The sequence below is a fragment of the Callorhinchus milii genome, unplaced genomic scaffold (genome assembly GCF_018977255.1).
Source record: "Callorhinchus milii isolate IMCB2004 unplaced genomic scaffold, IMCB_Cmil_1.0 Scaffold14, whole genome shotgun sequence".
Classification (NCBI taxonomy): Eukaryota; Metazoa; Chordata; class Chondrichthyes; order Chimaeriformes; family Callorhinchidae; genus Callorhinchus; species Callorhinchus milii.
This window is the reverse complement of record NW_024704755.1, coordinates 9,011,549-9,028,186: the sequence shown is the minus strand read 5'-3', so window position 1 is coordinate 9,028,186 and position 16,638 is coordinate 9,011,549. Positions and strand designations below refer to the sequence as shown.

The window sequence follows — 16,638 nt, the reverse complement described above, 5'->3', positions numbered from 1 at the left end:
GACATGGTTGCTTGAATTCACAACATGGAAGCGAGAATGCTGAGCCAGGCTTATGTATGCATGTAAAATATGCTTAAGAAAAACCTGTTTGACTATGCCTTCGGTCATCTTTCCCCTACCCACCCCCTCGACTTCCACTCCGAGCTAAGGTGCCCAGCTGGCATTGTTGAACATTTTAGAACGTCCACCCAATGTGAAAGGCGTTATATAACTGTGAAATTATATTTGTTGAAGTTGTATATGCCCTGAATTGGCCTGGGCCTGGGTTCTGCTGTCCAGAAGAAATAGACATCGAGGACTACTCTTTTTTTCTGTGGATGTTGAGGCCTGTTTACTGGTACTTGACAATAGGTCAACATTTGTGGTTACAGTGGCCTAAATTGATATCTTTTTCTGTAGTAATAGGATCAACCTTTATCTGAGTGTATTTACACGATTGGACTTACTAGCAAAGAAATAGGACAATTGAATGGTGGATCATTAACCCTTTTGTGATTCAGCGCACCTTTTCTGTACGTCACAGAATTGCTTGATGTAAGTTCCAGCTGGGCAAGTGTTCATCTTGTAAATGTCCCCTCACCATCAGGTTAAAGCAAATACTGGTAGAGGCACCATTCCATTTCAACATACAGCAAATGTTTAATGTTAGCTTCACAGGTTGCTGATTTCCCTCATGTTAATACAGAAAAAGCTTTCTAAAAGCCACATGATCTTTGCTACTGTGTTTGAACAAACCTATTTTAGAGGATTAACACTTCTTAATGACCCTAATCCCCCTTCAGAAGTGATTTTTTTTTACATTCTGCTGAATTCTTGAATTTTATTAGCAATAATGGGTTACAATTCCAAGGTTGGTATGCATTTCCAAATTAGCAGAATGCTTGCATCTAAAATGAGTTCCGGCAGCGACATTTACTAAAACTATTTAAAGAGCCAGCAACATGTAATTCTAACAGAGAGGAGGTTTTAAAATAAAGGTTTGATGTGCTGGTTTCAAAAAGGGCTATCTTTTCTGTTCAGGTGGCTCTGGAACAAAGATATTTGGGGGATTTGCTACATTTTTACCTACAGTTGTCTGTTCAGTAAATTGCAGTATATGGTAACCTGTCTGGTAGTTAAAAGAATGAATTGATGTATTCCCACCAATTGAGATTATTTTGCAGATATGCCACTTTAATTTAATCATACTGAAAGACAAAGCATGGTGAAGTATGTTTTGCTCAAAGAACTTTCTGATTTTACAAAAGAATTCTGACATATATTAAAAAAGTCTAGTTTCCTACTGGTATGGAGATCTTGGGTTGAGTCTTTCTCCCTGCTGGGTTACTCTGGTAATATCATTGGCGAGATATGTTCCTGTGCTTCCTGCAACAGTCCATAGGAAACAGCGGTGCCGTGACTTCAGACAGGCCTGGGGGCCGAGCCTGAGCTCCAGGAAACCATACTACCAGCTGGGAAATCTACATTCTAAGTATATAGAATGGTTTCCTGGTTCCCCAGTTCCCTGCAGATTTGGATTGGTACTCAGACTAGTTTGAAATTGTGGGGCTACTGTTTCCTTTGGATTTGCTTTGACAAGTGTCTCTGACAGCACAGGAGGGATTTAGGTACCTCTCAAACCTGCTTATTCCATGGTCGGAGATGCTGCCCCATGTGAAGGGTGCTATGTAAATGCAAGTTGCTGCTGTTATTGTTGTTACTTATTTCTCCTGTCTAAATATTTGTGCAAAAGTTACAAAATCGTAATTAATTTCAATAATGATTCCTAAATTCATATCAATAAACTGTTTATGGGGTCATTCTGGTAGGATTTTTAAAAATACAATGAGTTTTAATAATTTGCTCACACAGCCATATGGCTTTGAGAAAAAGGTGTGAGTGTTGAGCTACAATGTTCTAAATAGGGATTGTCTGTCCTTATTCTAGAAATGCACTGGGAATTGAGTTTTTTAAATCTTTTCTTTGCAGATGGTGACGATGACCCACAAGTCTCATGGGTAGCCTCATCTCCCTCCAGCAAAGATGTCGCATCTCCCTCTCAGATGTTAGGAGAGGGGTGTGACCTCAGCCTAGTGGATGAAGAAGGAGGGACGGGTTTGCCTTACCCTTGCCAGTTCTGTGATAAATCATTCAGCCGTTTGAGTTACCTTAAGCGACACGAGCAGATCCACAGTGACAAACTTCCCTTCAAGTGTACGTTTTGTAGTCGTCTGTTCAAACACAAGCGAAGCCGTGACCGCCACATCAAGCTTCACACAGGAGACAAGAAGTATCATTGTCACGAGTGCGAAGCAGCTTTTTCACGCAGTGATCACCTCAAAATCCACCTGAAAACTCACAGTTCCAGCAAGCCGTTCAAGTGCACCATTTGCAAGCGCGGCTTCTCGTCCACTAGCTCGTTGCAAAGTCATATGCAAGCTCACAAGAAGAACAAGGATCACGTTGCCAAGGTTGAGAAGGAGTTGAAGAAAGAGGATTTTGTTTGCGATTACTGTGATGACACTTTCAATCAAGTTGAAAACTTGGAGAAACATATGGCCACAAATCACCCACAGATTTGTGAGAAAGCAGAATTGCAGTGCATCCATTGCCCTGAAGCATTTGCAGAAGAAAATGCATTGATTAATCACATAGATCTTGTTCATGGGAATAAGAAACATAAGTGTCCAATGTGTCCCGAGCAGTTTCCTACTGTGGAAGAAGTCTATTGTCATCTCGATACCCATAGACAACCAGATTCGAGTAACCATAGCATCAGTCCTGACCATGTTACAGGAAGTGCAGCATCCATGAGCAGCACTACTCCGGATTCCAGTGCTTCAGTTGAAAGAGGTTCAACACCTGACTCTACACTAAAGCCATCCAGAAGTCAGAGAAAGCCTTCTGGATCCTTGGAAAGAGAAGGAAGTCAGAATTCCTGGTCACCAAAAGTTACCTACAGTTGTCCATATTGTTCTAAGCGTGATTTTAGTAGTTTGGCTGTTCTAGAAATTCACTTAAAGACGATTCACTCAGATAAACCTCAGCAAAGCCACACATGCCAGTTCTGCCTTGATTCACTCCCCACTTTATATAACTTAAATGAGCATGTCCGGAAATTACACAAAAATAATGTTTTTCCAGTAATGCAGTTTACTACAACTTCTACTTTTCACTGCAATTACTGCCCAGAGATGTTTGCAGATCTAAACAGTTTGCAAGAACACATCAGAGTTACGCATTGTATTCCAAATACACTCACTCAAGATGGAAACCATGCTTTCTTCTGTTCTCATTGCTCAATGGGGTTCCTTACAGAATCTTCACTTGCGGAACACATTCAGCAAGTTCATTGCAATGTGGGAAACTCAAAGCTGGAGTCTCCTGTAATACAGGCTACACAGTCTTTCATGGAGGTTTATTCTTGTCCTTATTGCACCAACTCCCCAATTTTTGGCACTATCCTGAAGCTGACAAAGCACATCAAGGAAAACCATAAGAATATTCCACTTGCAAACAATGGCCGGAAATCCAAGTCAGAGCAAAGTCCCGTTTCTTCCGACGCAGAAGTCTCCTCACCAAAGAGACAGAGACTGTCAGCAAGTGCAGCTGCACTATCAAATGGCGAGTACCCATGCAACCAATGTGATCTCAAGTTCTCCTCTTTTGAAAGTTTTCAAAGCCACCTGAAATCACATTTGGAAATTCTTTTAAGGAAGCAGTCCTGTCCTCAATGTAAAGAGGATTTTGATTCTCAAGAGACCCTTTTGCAACATCTCACCATACACTATATGACAACTTCTACGCATTATGTATGCGAGAGCTGTGACAAGCAATTTTCGTCAGTCGATGACCTACAGAAGCATTTGCTAGATATGCATACTTTTGTGCTCTATCACTGCACATTGTGCCAAGAAGTCTTTGATTCCAAGGTCTCTATTCAAGTGCATTTGGCAGTGAAGCACAGCAATGAAAAGAAAATGTATCGCTGTACAGCCTGTAACTGGGATTTCCGAAAGGAGGTAGACCTTCAGCTTCATGTGAAGCATAGCCATTTGGGTAATCCAGCCAAAGGCCGCAAATGCATATTCTGTGGTGAGACCTTCAGTACAGAGGTGGAATTGCAATGCCATATCACAACACACAGCAAAAAGTACAATTGTAAGTTCTGCAGCAAGGCCTTCCATGCTATTATATTGCTAGAAAAGCACTTGCGAGAAAAGCATTGTGTGTTTGATACCACAAGCCAAAATGGTACTGCCAATGGCATTGCATCATCTAATAAAAGAGTGGAGACAGATCTGCAGAACATTCTGATGAAGAGCCAAGAGGCTCTGAACAGCCATGAAGCTAGTGAGGATGACATTGATGCCTCGGAGCCCATGTACGCCTGTGATATCTGTGGTGCTGCGTACACTATGGAAGTTCTACTTCAGAATCATAGGTTGAGGGATCACAACATACGCCCTGGAGAAGATGATAGTTCACGGAAAAAAGCAGAGTTGATCAAAGGAACTCATAAATGCAACATCTGTGCAAGGACGTTTTTCTCCGAGAATGGACTTCGAGAGCACATGCAGACCCACCGTGGACCAGCCAAACACTACATGTGTCCTATCTGTGGTGAGAGGTTCCCTTCACTTCTAACCCTGACTGAGCACAAGGTGACACACAGCAAAAGTTTAGATACAGGAACTTGCAGGATCTGCAAGATGCCACTGCAAAGTGAAGAAGAATTCATTGAGCACTGCCAGATGCATCCAGACCTGAGAAACTCCCTTACAGGGTTCCGTTGTGTGGTCTGCATGCAGACAGTCACCTCCACGCTTGAATTGAAAATTCATGGAACATTTCACATGCAAAAATTGGCAGGAAATTCTTCATCCTCGTCTCCAAATAATCAGGCTCTTCAGAGACTCTACAAGTGTGCTTTATGCCTGAAGGAGTTCAGGAGCAAACAGGACTTGGTGAAACTTGATGTCAATGGCCTACCTTATGGCTTATGTGCAGGTTGCATGAACAGAAGTACGAATGGTCAGTCTTCCAATGTACCTCAGCAGGAAAGCAGTGAAAGAGCCAGTGCCAGCCTCCGATGTCCTGAGTGTGCTGTGAAGTTTGAAACTGTGGAAGATCTGGAGAATCATATCCAGATGGACCACAGGGAAATGACACCAGAGACGAGCAGCCAGAAAAAGTCATCGCAAGCATCACCAGCTCCCAGGGTAAGCAAACACTGCAGAAAAAAAGACAATATGAACAACAGATTTGTCTTGAATTTTCAATACTTTGTGGATAAATAAACTAGTACATATTTTTAAAAAAATCTTTTTATTAAATTGATTTCATCATACTGTAGAATATATGTTTATGAGATCCTAGGTTTTAATCTTGATTGTCACATGAGAGATACAGATGAAAGTCTGGTGATAATTTCATATTGTTTTCAATTACTGCCTTGACTTCATTTAGCTTGTCTATGTTACATTTCTAAATTGTATAAAATTAATTAAGGATGACATACTAAACATTACAATTCTTTATTGCAATTGTGTGATAGAAGAAGACCTATCAGTGCATCAAGTGCCAGATGACTTTTGAGACTGAGCGGGAAATTCAGATCCATGTTGCAAATCACATGATTGGTAAGATAAAAGTTTTTTTTTTAAAAATTACGCAGTGTCATTTGCGTTTTCTTTAAGCTAATTGTTAAATTATACATCATTGGCAGTACAGAGGTTAATTTCAATTACTGAGTTACCAGCTGTAACCAAGCTCTTTCATTGTGACAACTGATGCATGTTTGTTAAAGGATCTACAGAACTAGTTGAAAGGGAACGTTTAATTAAGGGTTTATTTTATTAAATTTAACAATTTTTTAAATTGAAGTCAAAATATAATTTTTAAATCATATGGTAGCCTAAGAGGTGAAAAATAAATGTTAATGTTTGCTTATGGTACATTCACTGCATTGTGTGGTACTGAGCTGAACAGACCAAGATCTCAGACAAGATACAGTAAAACCGTAATAAAAGGCATAATTGAAGGATGAGTTACTTAAGATGGGAGTGGTACTGTATCCTGTGGATCAATACTTGATCAGTTGTTGCTTTCAGGAGAAAAAAGGCAGAGAAGTATTGGGTGAAATAGATTTATGATAAGATTGAGAAATTATATACAGTAAAACTCACATACATTGTATCAGTCGGTACTATAACATTTAGTATGATTTATACGAAATCCAAGTTGCAGGCAAACTGTATAAGTCGTATAAAATCCGATTTAATCAATAATCTACAATGCTCATGCTTAATTAAGTACAACCGGTAAGTGCGTATGCGGTGACTGCTCAAGACTATGTTTCCATGTTTCAATTTAGCGGGCCGGTAAGTGTGCATGCGTCAGCGGGTCATGTCATCATTTCTCACGATTCAATGCAATGTATTTTTAAATCATGGCTGGTAGTGACATCATCATGGAACAGGTTTGAAATGTTATTTAGTGTGATACTGTTAAAATTCCGGAAGCTGAAACATCGCAAATGAACAATTTTGTGTCTGTTGATGTTAGTTTAACTCCTTCACCCTGTCGTGCTCTGCAACTCTCTCCATCAGCTCTTCAGAAGACGTCATCACCACTTGCTGTTTAAAGCTAAATCTGTGTTTTTTTTAAATCAACAGATAGGAATGAAAAATAATGCGTTCGTGATTATTTTTGAAAAGAAATCCAAATGGAAGAGCTTGTCTAAACAATTTCAGCAGCATGCTTCAAATGAAAAGAACGAGGTTCTCTATCAAATTGTCACAAAATTCTAACTTAATGGGAGGCAACTGTTAATGTGTCTCAGCCTTCTCTTGTTTGTGTTGCATGCTTTCCACTGCTGGTCAGAGGCAGCCAGGGAGCAGACATTTTGTGGAGAAGCTCCTCCCCAGTGACATGAAGCGACGCTGAAGCTGTGGGCAGCACACTCTATTCATGTTGTTGCTAGAGAAAGAGGCATTTCTAAGCAGAATGCAAGGTTGCTTCTGATCAGCCTTTTGAAAACAATAAAACAGGAGCCAGGAATGACTAAATGACAAAATAAGTGTTCATAAATCCTCCATTTTATAACATTATGATTTTTTTTAGCCATTCTATACATATCCCTCTTAAACCAAAGGCATTAACCAGTTCTCCACAGGTATTTAAATTTTTGTTTGCTTTGATGGTAGAACTGGATCCCGATAAATATATTACTAATCTATAGAGGAATAATGTCTGAAGTAAGTGTGATTATGGTCATTGGAATTTATGCTTGAATTTTATGAAGAATGTGTTGATCCAAGTTCCATATACTATATACAGCAAAATATAATCAATTTGATACGTGTGACATTTACTACAACTGGAATTTTGTTGTGTTTCAAGCATTCATTTAAATAATAATAATAATAATCCTTGCATTTGATATAGTGCTTTTCACGTCTTCTGGGCGTCTCAAAGCGCTTCACAGAATATACTGTAAAGTGAATTGACTGTATATTTTGTGGGCGTAATGTGGCAGCCAATTGCGTACAGCAGTGTCCCACAAACAGTCTTGGATTGAGTGACCAAATTATTATTTTTTTCTTGAGGCGTGTGAAGTAAGGAATCTTATTCAAGGTTTCGACCTGCTGGGAATCAAACTCAGGTCTCTCGCTTGCGAGGCGAGTGCTCTAACCATTGAGCTACAGGACACCTAGACCTTGAAAGTAAACCAATGTTTGAAGCCTACAGAGAAAACTGACTGAAATCTGCAAATGATGTGAATTTCCAAATAGCGGCAGCATATTCATGGGAGAATGGTGAGGCTGTGGGTCAGATGAAATTATAGTTCAGACATATTTCAAAAATATAATTTGTTATCTTTTATGTTAAAGGGTGTTTAAATCTTGAGTTAATTTTGTTTCTTGTTGCAGTGGATTCTTGTTTTTGCCTGGATCAGTTCGTCGCTTGTGTTGGAAGCTACGTGCAGATGATTGCTTCTACGCTCAGATAGTTTTCTGTGTTTTGTTTTTGGATGTGGTCATCTTCTCCACTTGTTAACATGGTTTATAACAAATGGTTTGGTTTTATGGTTTGTAACAAATCATGCTAGCAAAATAATTCAGCTGCTTCACAGTATTAGATGACTATTCACTGGCAACAACTTGTTTGCAACAGGATCTGGTTGGAGACAGGGTGGCAGCTCAGGGGGTGTCATAGGCTCCACTATTAAACATGAGGACGTCCACAAATGATAGCCACCTGATCTCACCGAATCAGTTGTATACTCGGTAACGGAATCCCCATGACATAATGGAGGCAATCGCACATACACAGCTCTTGAAAGACTTTGGCCTTCATAGAGTCTAACCGTTTGATGAGTGCTCTTATTTCATAATGGGGGGGAGAGGGAAGTTGATTGACTCTGCAATGCATCATAGTGGTTTCTCTTTGACAATTGTATTCCATGATATTCAGCAAAAGTAATAAATACTACAGGAAACCAATTAAGTCAAGTACTTATATAAAATATTTTGCAAAAAGTGGGGCCATACTTTTGAAAGTAATTAGGTCTGTTTTCCCTACACCCAGCAACTGTATTACTAACTGAGAGGCCAGGTACGCAATGTATTTTTTAAGCAGCTGCCAATCGTGTTGTAATGTGGCTGTTAGGAGATATACCCTTCATAAAAAATGTATGTATGTTTCCGCTCTTACCTCTCGGGAAGGACTTGACTCCATTTGGCATCTCACCCTTGTTGAGCGTGAGAATGTCCTGTCAGGAGAGTTGCACTGCAATACCAGGCTACTGCAGGGATTTAACTTGAATTTGTTCTCTGCCTTTATTACTTTCCCATCAAACTGCTTGTTTTAAGAATCATCGTTGAACAGAATGAATCATGGCTTTGCATGACTGTAAAGGTGGGCAAACCAGGGTCCTTTATTTTACACTTATCTTCACTTGTCTGAACATGTTTGCTAAAAGTGGTTAGGTGATACATTTTCTCTGGTCAAGCTGAGCTAAAGTTTTATTTTCAATATAGCATGAACAATTTTTCATTTATATAAAGTGTAATAATTTTAGACAATCAGTCTGCTTGTCCTGAATAATTATTTTCTTTGAATGTATTTTGTACCATGTTGCAAGTCCTTGTTGTGTGAATAGCAACACATTAAATATATTAAAACAAAGGTAAGATAATGTTCAAGGAATGTAGGGTTCACATTGTTGTCAGTTGTGTCTACTATTAAATTTAGTTTCCCACTAGACATCTCAGAATACCAATAGTAGCTGATGGAGTTGGATGTGAAGAATGAAGCGAATTGAAATAATAATATCATTTTTTTTTCATTTGTTTGTCTTTACCTATCTTGGGTAACTTGAGCAATCCACCCCCATTCCACAACCAATGATCTCTTTGCACGAGCAGGTTCAGCGCAGGGAATGGGCACAAAATTTGTGTTTAAACTATTTTATGGTTAAACCCAAACTCGTAAAGTAATTTGGGACAAAGTTTTTTTGAACATTCTCACGCAGCAGGAATAGAATGCAGTTGGATTTAAATTGTGGCTTGGGTTAACTATATGTATAGAGGGAATTGCATGTGACATTAATTATTGTAATTAACAAACCAACGAAAAGAATATACAATCACTGGAGTTATAAATTAATTGCTATCAACATCTCCATTATTGTAGTATGCGACTACCAGAAGGTGAACTAGATGGACCTTGGTCTTTTTTTTTCGTCCAGCAATTCTTATGTTCCTATAAGTTTGGCCACCTTATTTATTACAGAAAGAGGCACTGTCTTAGAGTGGTTAGAGCAGAGATTCACTCTCACAGGCTCGGAGTGGAGATCCAAATTTTCCTCATGGAGAACATTCTAATGCGTGATTCCATAAGAATATAAACTAATATGTGGGCAGTTTGAATGTGTTGTTTGTGGCATTTACATGTGGATTAATTCTTACCATTTTATAAATGATTATTCTTTGACGTGACTGTGAATAGAGATGTGTAATTTTGCAATTTAGTATTGGCTTTGTATTTTGACTTGGCAGATTCTTGGTTTGTAAATCAAGTCAGTTTAGTTTAATAATACTGGGTTCACGTGTAATGATTTTCTGTGCTGTAGTAGTTAATAATTATCCAAGTTAAAAAGTCTGTTTTGTTGTAGGTTTGTTTGAGTCTTGTAAGTAATCTCATCCTTTTATTATTCATTACATTCTTTTAATTCCAAGTTAAGAAAAATGAAGCTAGTCAAATAGATATTAATCTTAATCTTAGAATCCTGGCAGAAACTGAGCCCATTTCCTCAAAAGATCTGAAGACTGTGTGTGTGTGTGTGTGTGTGTGTGTGTTTGCTGCACGTAAGAGTTGGGAAAGGAAAATCAGGTGGTGAAGAACAGAAATGCTTAAAGGGACAGAGATTCCATGTAATTTCCCTTGTGGGATTGTTCTTGTTACCCATAGTATGTGTAGGGTAGTTTAATTTGAAGGATGAGGGACAATACCTAAAGCAGAGTAATTTACCACTGAAGATTGAGGTGATTAAACACATCTTAAGAAAACTATGGTTTTGAGTAAAGCAGGGTAGCACAGCTCATTGGAGAAATACAGTGCAGAACTAGAGGAGTAAACATAAATTGACTTTGCAGAACAAACATTTAGAAAAGTGCATTTAAGACATTCAGGAGTGCAAGCATTCGGCCAAATGCTTCTCTAGAGGGTGGGATGGTAAATTAAGAGAGGGAAGTTGCGTTTCTGAATCTCCTGGCATCTGATTTCAGAATGGCATTGGCAGAGGCTTGGGAGAAAGTTGTTTGCTTGGCAGTATAATGCAATACAACAATAGAAAGGCTAAGTAGGGTAAATATTTAGTATAAGGTTTCAAATAAAAAGTCCTACAGCTGCAATCACTCTTTGGCTTAATTATCTGGATTTCTGTAATTCTCAGGAACTTCGTATTGCAGAGCAGAGGTCTCTAGTTGAGTACGTAAACCATGTGTACCTAACAGTTAATTATCACTGCAAAAGAGAAAGAAAATCATAACACCTGTTGCTGGATTTTTTTGACAGGGAAGCTTTTTTCTTCCATGTCCCTTTTTTATGGTGAGAAAACATTATTGTGACATTTGTGGGCATCGCAACTTGGATAGAGCCATGACACTCATTGCTAAGAACTATTATGCCCTCAGTGAATCCAATGAACTCAAGATTAGATTGCAGTATAAGGTTTGCAGAATAGTAAAATAAAATTGCATTCTAAGTGCATGAGTTGAAAATATAATGGCTTTTCACATAACCACTTAATGGTTTAAATCTCTGCTCCTGGTGAGCTGAGAAAAAACAAGGCTGATAAATGTTTTCTATAAGGATTTTAAAAATGACATAACATTCAGAGTGAATCAGTGCATATAGGATTCACAGAATTATTTGTGTATGTCCCTGTCTAGCAGCTCCACCTTGAAGGCATTAGAGTAGCTCCTTCTTTAGCTTATTTTAGGTGTAAAAAATATGTCAAATCAGTAATAAATTATCACCAAATTTGAATTCCCTGCTGTGCTAATAGAAATGCTTTGATAAATCAAATGATTTGATAAATCAGCATATATTTCTCAGCCCAAAAATTATATCGTGTAGAGAAAAAATAGTCTTCGTGATTCTTACTGTGTAGAGTAACTTGATGTATCTCGATTGGCTACAGAAAATACCATAGAGCTGTAGTGCATTTTATGAGAACATTTTTTACCTTTCCATAGTTGTAATTGCTTGCAGAAAACATACACTTGTATATAATCCCCCTTTTGGTTTTGGTCTGATTTCAGCATTCATAATCAGAAGGTACTTGCTAATCTCTAATGTGATCTGTAAACACTTAAGTTTTGTAAAGATAGGAGTTAATTTTGTCAGCCATTAACTCCTTTTACATTCATTTCTATGCATTGATAGATTTAAACACGTCTGTGTGTGTGTGTGTATATGCATAGAGTAAATAGTGCAATTAAAGGTACCATTCAGTCTGTGTTGACATGGATAGAATTGCCCTTTAAAGGCGAGTGCAACAATAAATCTCTAATGGAAACATTAACATTTTTGATTTTGTGGGAAAATTTGAACATGGTTGAATGTCGTTTAGATAATTAAATATTTAATCTTTTGACTGATTCAGAGATCTTTATTGCTCATCTTAACATTATCGTAACACTGTGTGCAAAGATAGCTAAAACAGCATATAGTCGTAAACAGTAGGAACTATTTTTTGTCTACACTATAATTTTTGTGCTGAAAAATATATGCTGACTATATGATTTAGCAAAGCATCTCCATTAGGTATTTCCAAATGCATCACCATGCTAATCTCTTTAAATGCCAATTATTTCTCAGTCTTTTATGTCTGAACAATGCAAAATTGAACAGGGGACAGCTTAATCATCCTTTCTTTTCTCCATGTAGTGCATCTCCTGCTGAGCCTTTTTCAGGTCAGAATGTGTTGGGCACAGGGGGCCGAACTGTCTGCTAATGCAGCGTGGAATAAACTTTCTTAATCCTTAACTTGCCAGTGGTCAATCCAGTCAGTGGAAATTCATTTAAAATTCTTACCCACCTGCAAAAGTAGTCGTTCTTAAAATAATTTGAAGCCAAGAAACAAACTGTTTATAATGTAGTTCATTGATGCTGAGTGTTAGTAGACTAACACGCTACACACGGAGGTGTAAGACATGAGTGATTCTTTTCATGGTGTGCTCCCAACCACGGGGTGCTATGGAGAAGTGATGACTGGAGGCAAGGTGTTTCTCCAGAGGGGGATGGTAAAATTGGAAAACAAGTTAAGCTTGCAAGTTTTAAGATTGTGTACAAACAGCCATCCTTTTTTGATTGAAGATCCGAGATGTGTTGTAGAAAAGTGAACATTACACAGGGTTGTTTCATCAGTAACCCAATATGTAATTTGAGGTCTGTAAGGCCTCACCCCTGACCAATCTGAAGCAGTGTTGCTGATCTTAAGAAAGGTCGGGGTGGGGGAGTCTCGTGAGCAAGAATTGTCAACTATTATAAACCACTAGTAGTAGTTGTAGGCTGTGCTATTGCAATGTCATGTTAAATAACAAATCCCATAACTTCCACAGCAAATGAGGGCTGTTTGTGCACAGTGTAGAGTGATTGAGACTGACAGTGCTTTATGCATGAATGACCAAGAGAACGTAGGAAGTACTGATAGTCAAATAGTTTTAGTGCATGCTTTTATGGTAATAGGATAATGAATTTAAACAAGATAGCTCCAGTCAAGTTTTTGAGCAGAAAATAGAGACACATAATATGGGTTCTGCAACTCAAAATGGTGGAAAATGATGCATAGATGTCCTAATTGAACCTTTTTAAATGACAGCTACATAAATTAATACCTATAAGCCCAGTTATATGTTAAGTGGTCAAAGAGCTACTGAACAAGATGAGACACTGGTTACAAAATCTGTGTCATATTGATAGAATTGATTTGCCAATGTCTGTGTTTTGCAAGAGCAAATTCACAGGGTTGGACAGTTGTGTGATCAGAATCTTTAGTCATACTAATGAATACTCACTAGCATTTTTCTCACCAGCAAAAGGTCTTGCTTGGTTACAGGTAACATTATAATTTGAGTGGAAGATAATGGACCCAAGAGTGGGTTACAGGACTAACCTAATTAAAGGTTTGAGCTCATGCAGTTTATAAATGCTTCGAAACCCTTACAATCAGATTACGGTCTTGAACTCGTGCCATATACCTTCATTTATTTTACTCTGGGTAGAGAATGTGACCATTTAATTATTTTGTTTCTGCGAAAGACTCATTGTATTCGGCAGTCTCAGTGCCATGTTGAATGATGTTGACAGATGGCATTGTACACCTTTGTGTGGTTTGAAGTTACGTGAGCAAAGTAAAGACAGCATCACAAACATTGTTCTTTTTCATTGGCTTTTTACTTTTTCCCCTCTCTGTTAAGAACTTGCTGTTTTATTTCAGAGCTTTGGGACGTCCTCCCGACGTGAAAGGCGCTCTATAAATGTAATTTTGTTGTGGTTGTTATTGCAAAAAAAAATTATCCCACTTGTGTGAAACCTATTCTTACATTAGATTCTAGAAAAAGATCGAATAGCAAATGCTAAATTGTACGAATAGCAGTTTTGTGCATTCATTCCCAGGCCTATCTGTTTTTTTAATAAACTCTCAGTAATCCTAACAAATTAATTGGACCTTTGTGCACTATTTTAAATTGATGAAGTTAGCAAAGTCGAGTACTATGAAAATTTTTAGTCAATATAAGTAAAAACATAGTCCACATACAATTCATGTCAAAATATTTTATAGCAATTAAATTTTCTCACGGCATTTCAGACATTTCTCACAGCTAGATGTTTCATAATTAATCAGTAACCTGTAATTCAGATTTGGTGTTCTGATGTCAGAAGTTGCAAGAGCAGAGGTGAAGCATTTATATGAATTTCAAAAACACTCCTCTTCCATCAGTCTTTAAATTCATTTCAGAAAATCCATTTTAAAATTAGCTGTTTTCTTTCTTAAAGTCAGTGTTTTGTATGTTCTTACATTTCTGTTGCTCTGATCGATGTAGAGAGCAGCTCTTTATGTGCTGCTTGTATAAATCGTACAAATCCGATTAAATCAATCTACACTGCACACGCGTAATTCAGCACAGCTGGTAAGTGTGCATGTGGTGACGGGTCAAGACTACGTTTCCTGCAATTCAATGCATCTTGGTCATCGCCGCATGCGAACTTCCGGCAAGCATTGGAGTCGTGTTGAATCAGGATATGAAGTTCTTCTGCAAATGCATCGATAGATCAAGACCAGATTTCCTGCAATTCAATGCAGCCGGACAATAAGTGTGCATGCATCGACAGGACAGGGCATCATTTCCTGTGATTCAGTGCAGCCGGTAATTGCGGGAGTAATGGAGGATAGGGGAGCAGTGGTACGAGTTAGTAGGTGATTAATATGAGTATTGCAAAGAAATCTAAGTGGTTTTGATAGGAAACTGAATGGGACTCGGGTGGATGTACCACTTAGGTGATTATATGATTCATAAAGATAAGACTTATGCAAGTTTTTACTGTAGTAGCAGTTTCTACTAATTCTTATACTTAACAGCCTGCATAGTAACTTTTATTTTTCTAGGTGTGATAGGTGTTCTTAGTTTTCTTCGTATCTTCATATAATGCTGCAATCTCAGTTTTAAGTTTCTTTCCTCCTGAGGAAGAGTTTTGTCCCAAGTTGTTGTATGTAGCTGTGATTACACTTGTTTAATATCCATCCTGATATTATAGTGTTTATGTGCATGCCAGAACGTTGACAAAACACCTTTCCTGTAACACTTGTCTGAGCTGTGACAGTGGTTGTCAAGGTGCGATGTTTTGGAAGTCATCATTAGCACTGGTCTGACAGCATGCCTCAATCAATTCACAGGCTTAGAACATCTGTTAACTCATGCATCAGAGATAATACTTCATGCTAACCCTTAGTTCACTTACTGTGTGCTGAAGCTTACAACACTGCATCATATTTTTTGTCACATAATTAACCTTGAAATTTTTGAGTGGGATATAATTATGATTTACGTACATAAAGATTAATTCTGGCTTAAAACATTACTGTAATAATTGCCTTCAGTCAGTTGTGCGACAAATGTTTACCTAACCAGCATTGACTGAGATGGTGGTGTTTTTCTTTGAGGCTGCAACACTGCATGTCAGTTTGGGCCAAAATGAAACCTCTTTTGATGTCATTTGTGCTCTCAGATCACATTACACGAGCAATACACTTAGTATGCACAGCATTTTTATGTAGTCTATTCATATTTTGGAAATTGTCACATTTTGAGGTTAATTACTATGTTCCTACTTTGTAATGTTGCCACATTTAATCCTTGCATATCCTTAAAATGATGGAAACTGGATTAGTCATGTTCTTTCTTATGGGTTATAATGCTCTTTTCTGTGGTTTATGAAGTATATGAAACATGTTTTATCCATGTAGCATTTAGAGATGTACTGCAAAGGAAGCAGACCAAATGCAATCAAACAATAAGATGCAATGAGATTGAACGCTTGTACGGACACAAGTAGCATTCTGAACGTATACGCTGATCAGACACTGATTGTTCTTTTAGCCCTCATCCAACATTTAGTGAGTACAATTAGGAAAGCTGAAAATAAAAGATGAGATCCACATTGTTCCTCTTGTAAAAGAGGCAGGGAATAGAGCCATAAAACAAATGCATAAATTATGCTTTGTATCATTGAATGATGACAACAAATAATTTTGCACCGGTACAAGAGAATTGATGCATGTTTAAGTGTTTTGTTTATCATAAGACCCAAGTAGCAGAAGCGTAAGAGCTTTTGCAGAACCATAATGAGTTAAGAATTGAATTGTGAAGATGTAAAGGTGAATTGTAAGTTAGCAGCAAAAGATATAAGTTAATGTGTATTAATTCATGTGGCAAAATCTTCCTTGCACGCTGCTTCACTTTCAACCTACTTGCTATTTTGTTTCCTGTGTAAAAGCAGTGCTGGAATTTCGAGCTTGCATTCCTGTTTGCACAGCGATAGCTAACGTAGTCTCACATTAGTCTGCCAAACTAGCAGCACAGGGGA

The 16,638-nt window shown here is 38.1% G+C and overlaps 1 protein-coding gene across 3 annotated transcripts in view; it reads left to right on the top strand.

Annotated features, from left to right (window-relative positions):
- Nucleotides 1–16,638, top strand: part of znf423 (zinc finger protein 423) — a 128,338-nt gene that overhangs the window by 51,160 nt on the left and 60,540 nt on the right. For 2 of the 3 annotated variants that reach the window (XM_007889432.2, XM_042340318.1), the window contains 2 exons: nucleotides 1,969–5,201; nucleotides 5,537–5,621. In XM_007889432.2, coding sequence (XP_007887623.1) covers nucleotides 1,969–5,201; nucleotides 5,537–5,621 — 3,318 coding nt within the window. The remainder of the gene's footprint in view (nucleotides 1–1,968; nucleotides 5,202–5,536; nucleotides 5,622–16,638) is intronic. The other variant, XM_007889430.2, reaches the window with a different exon arrangement.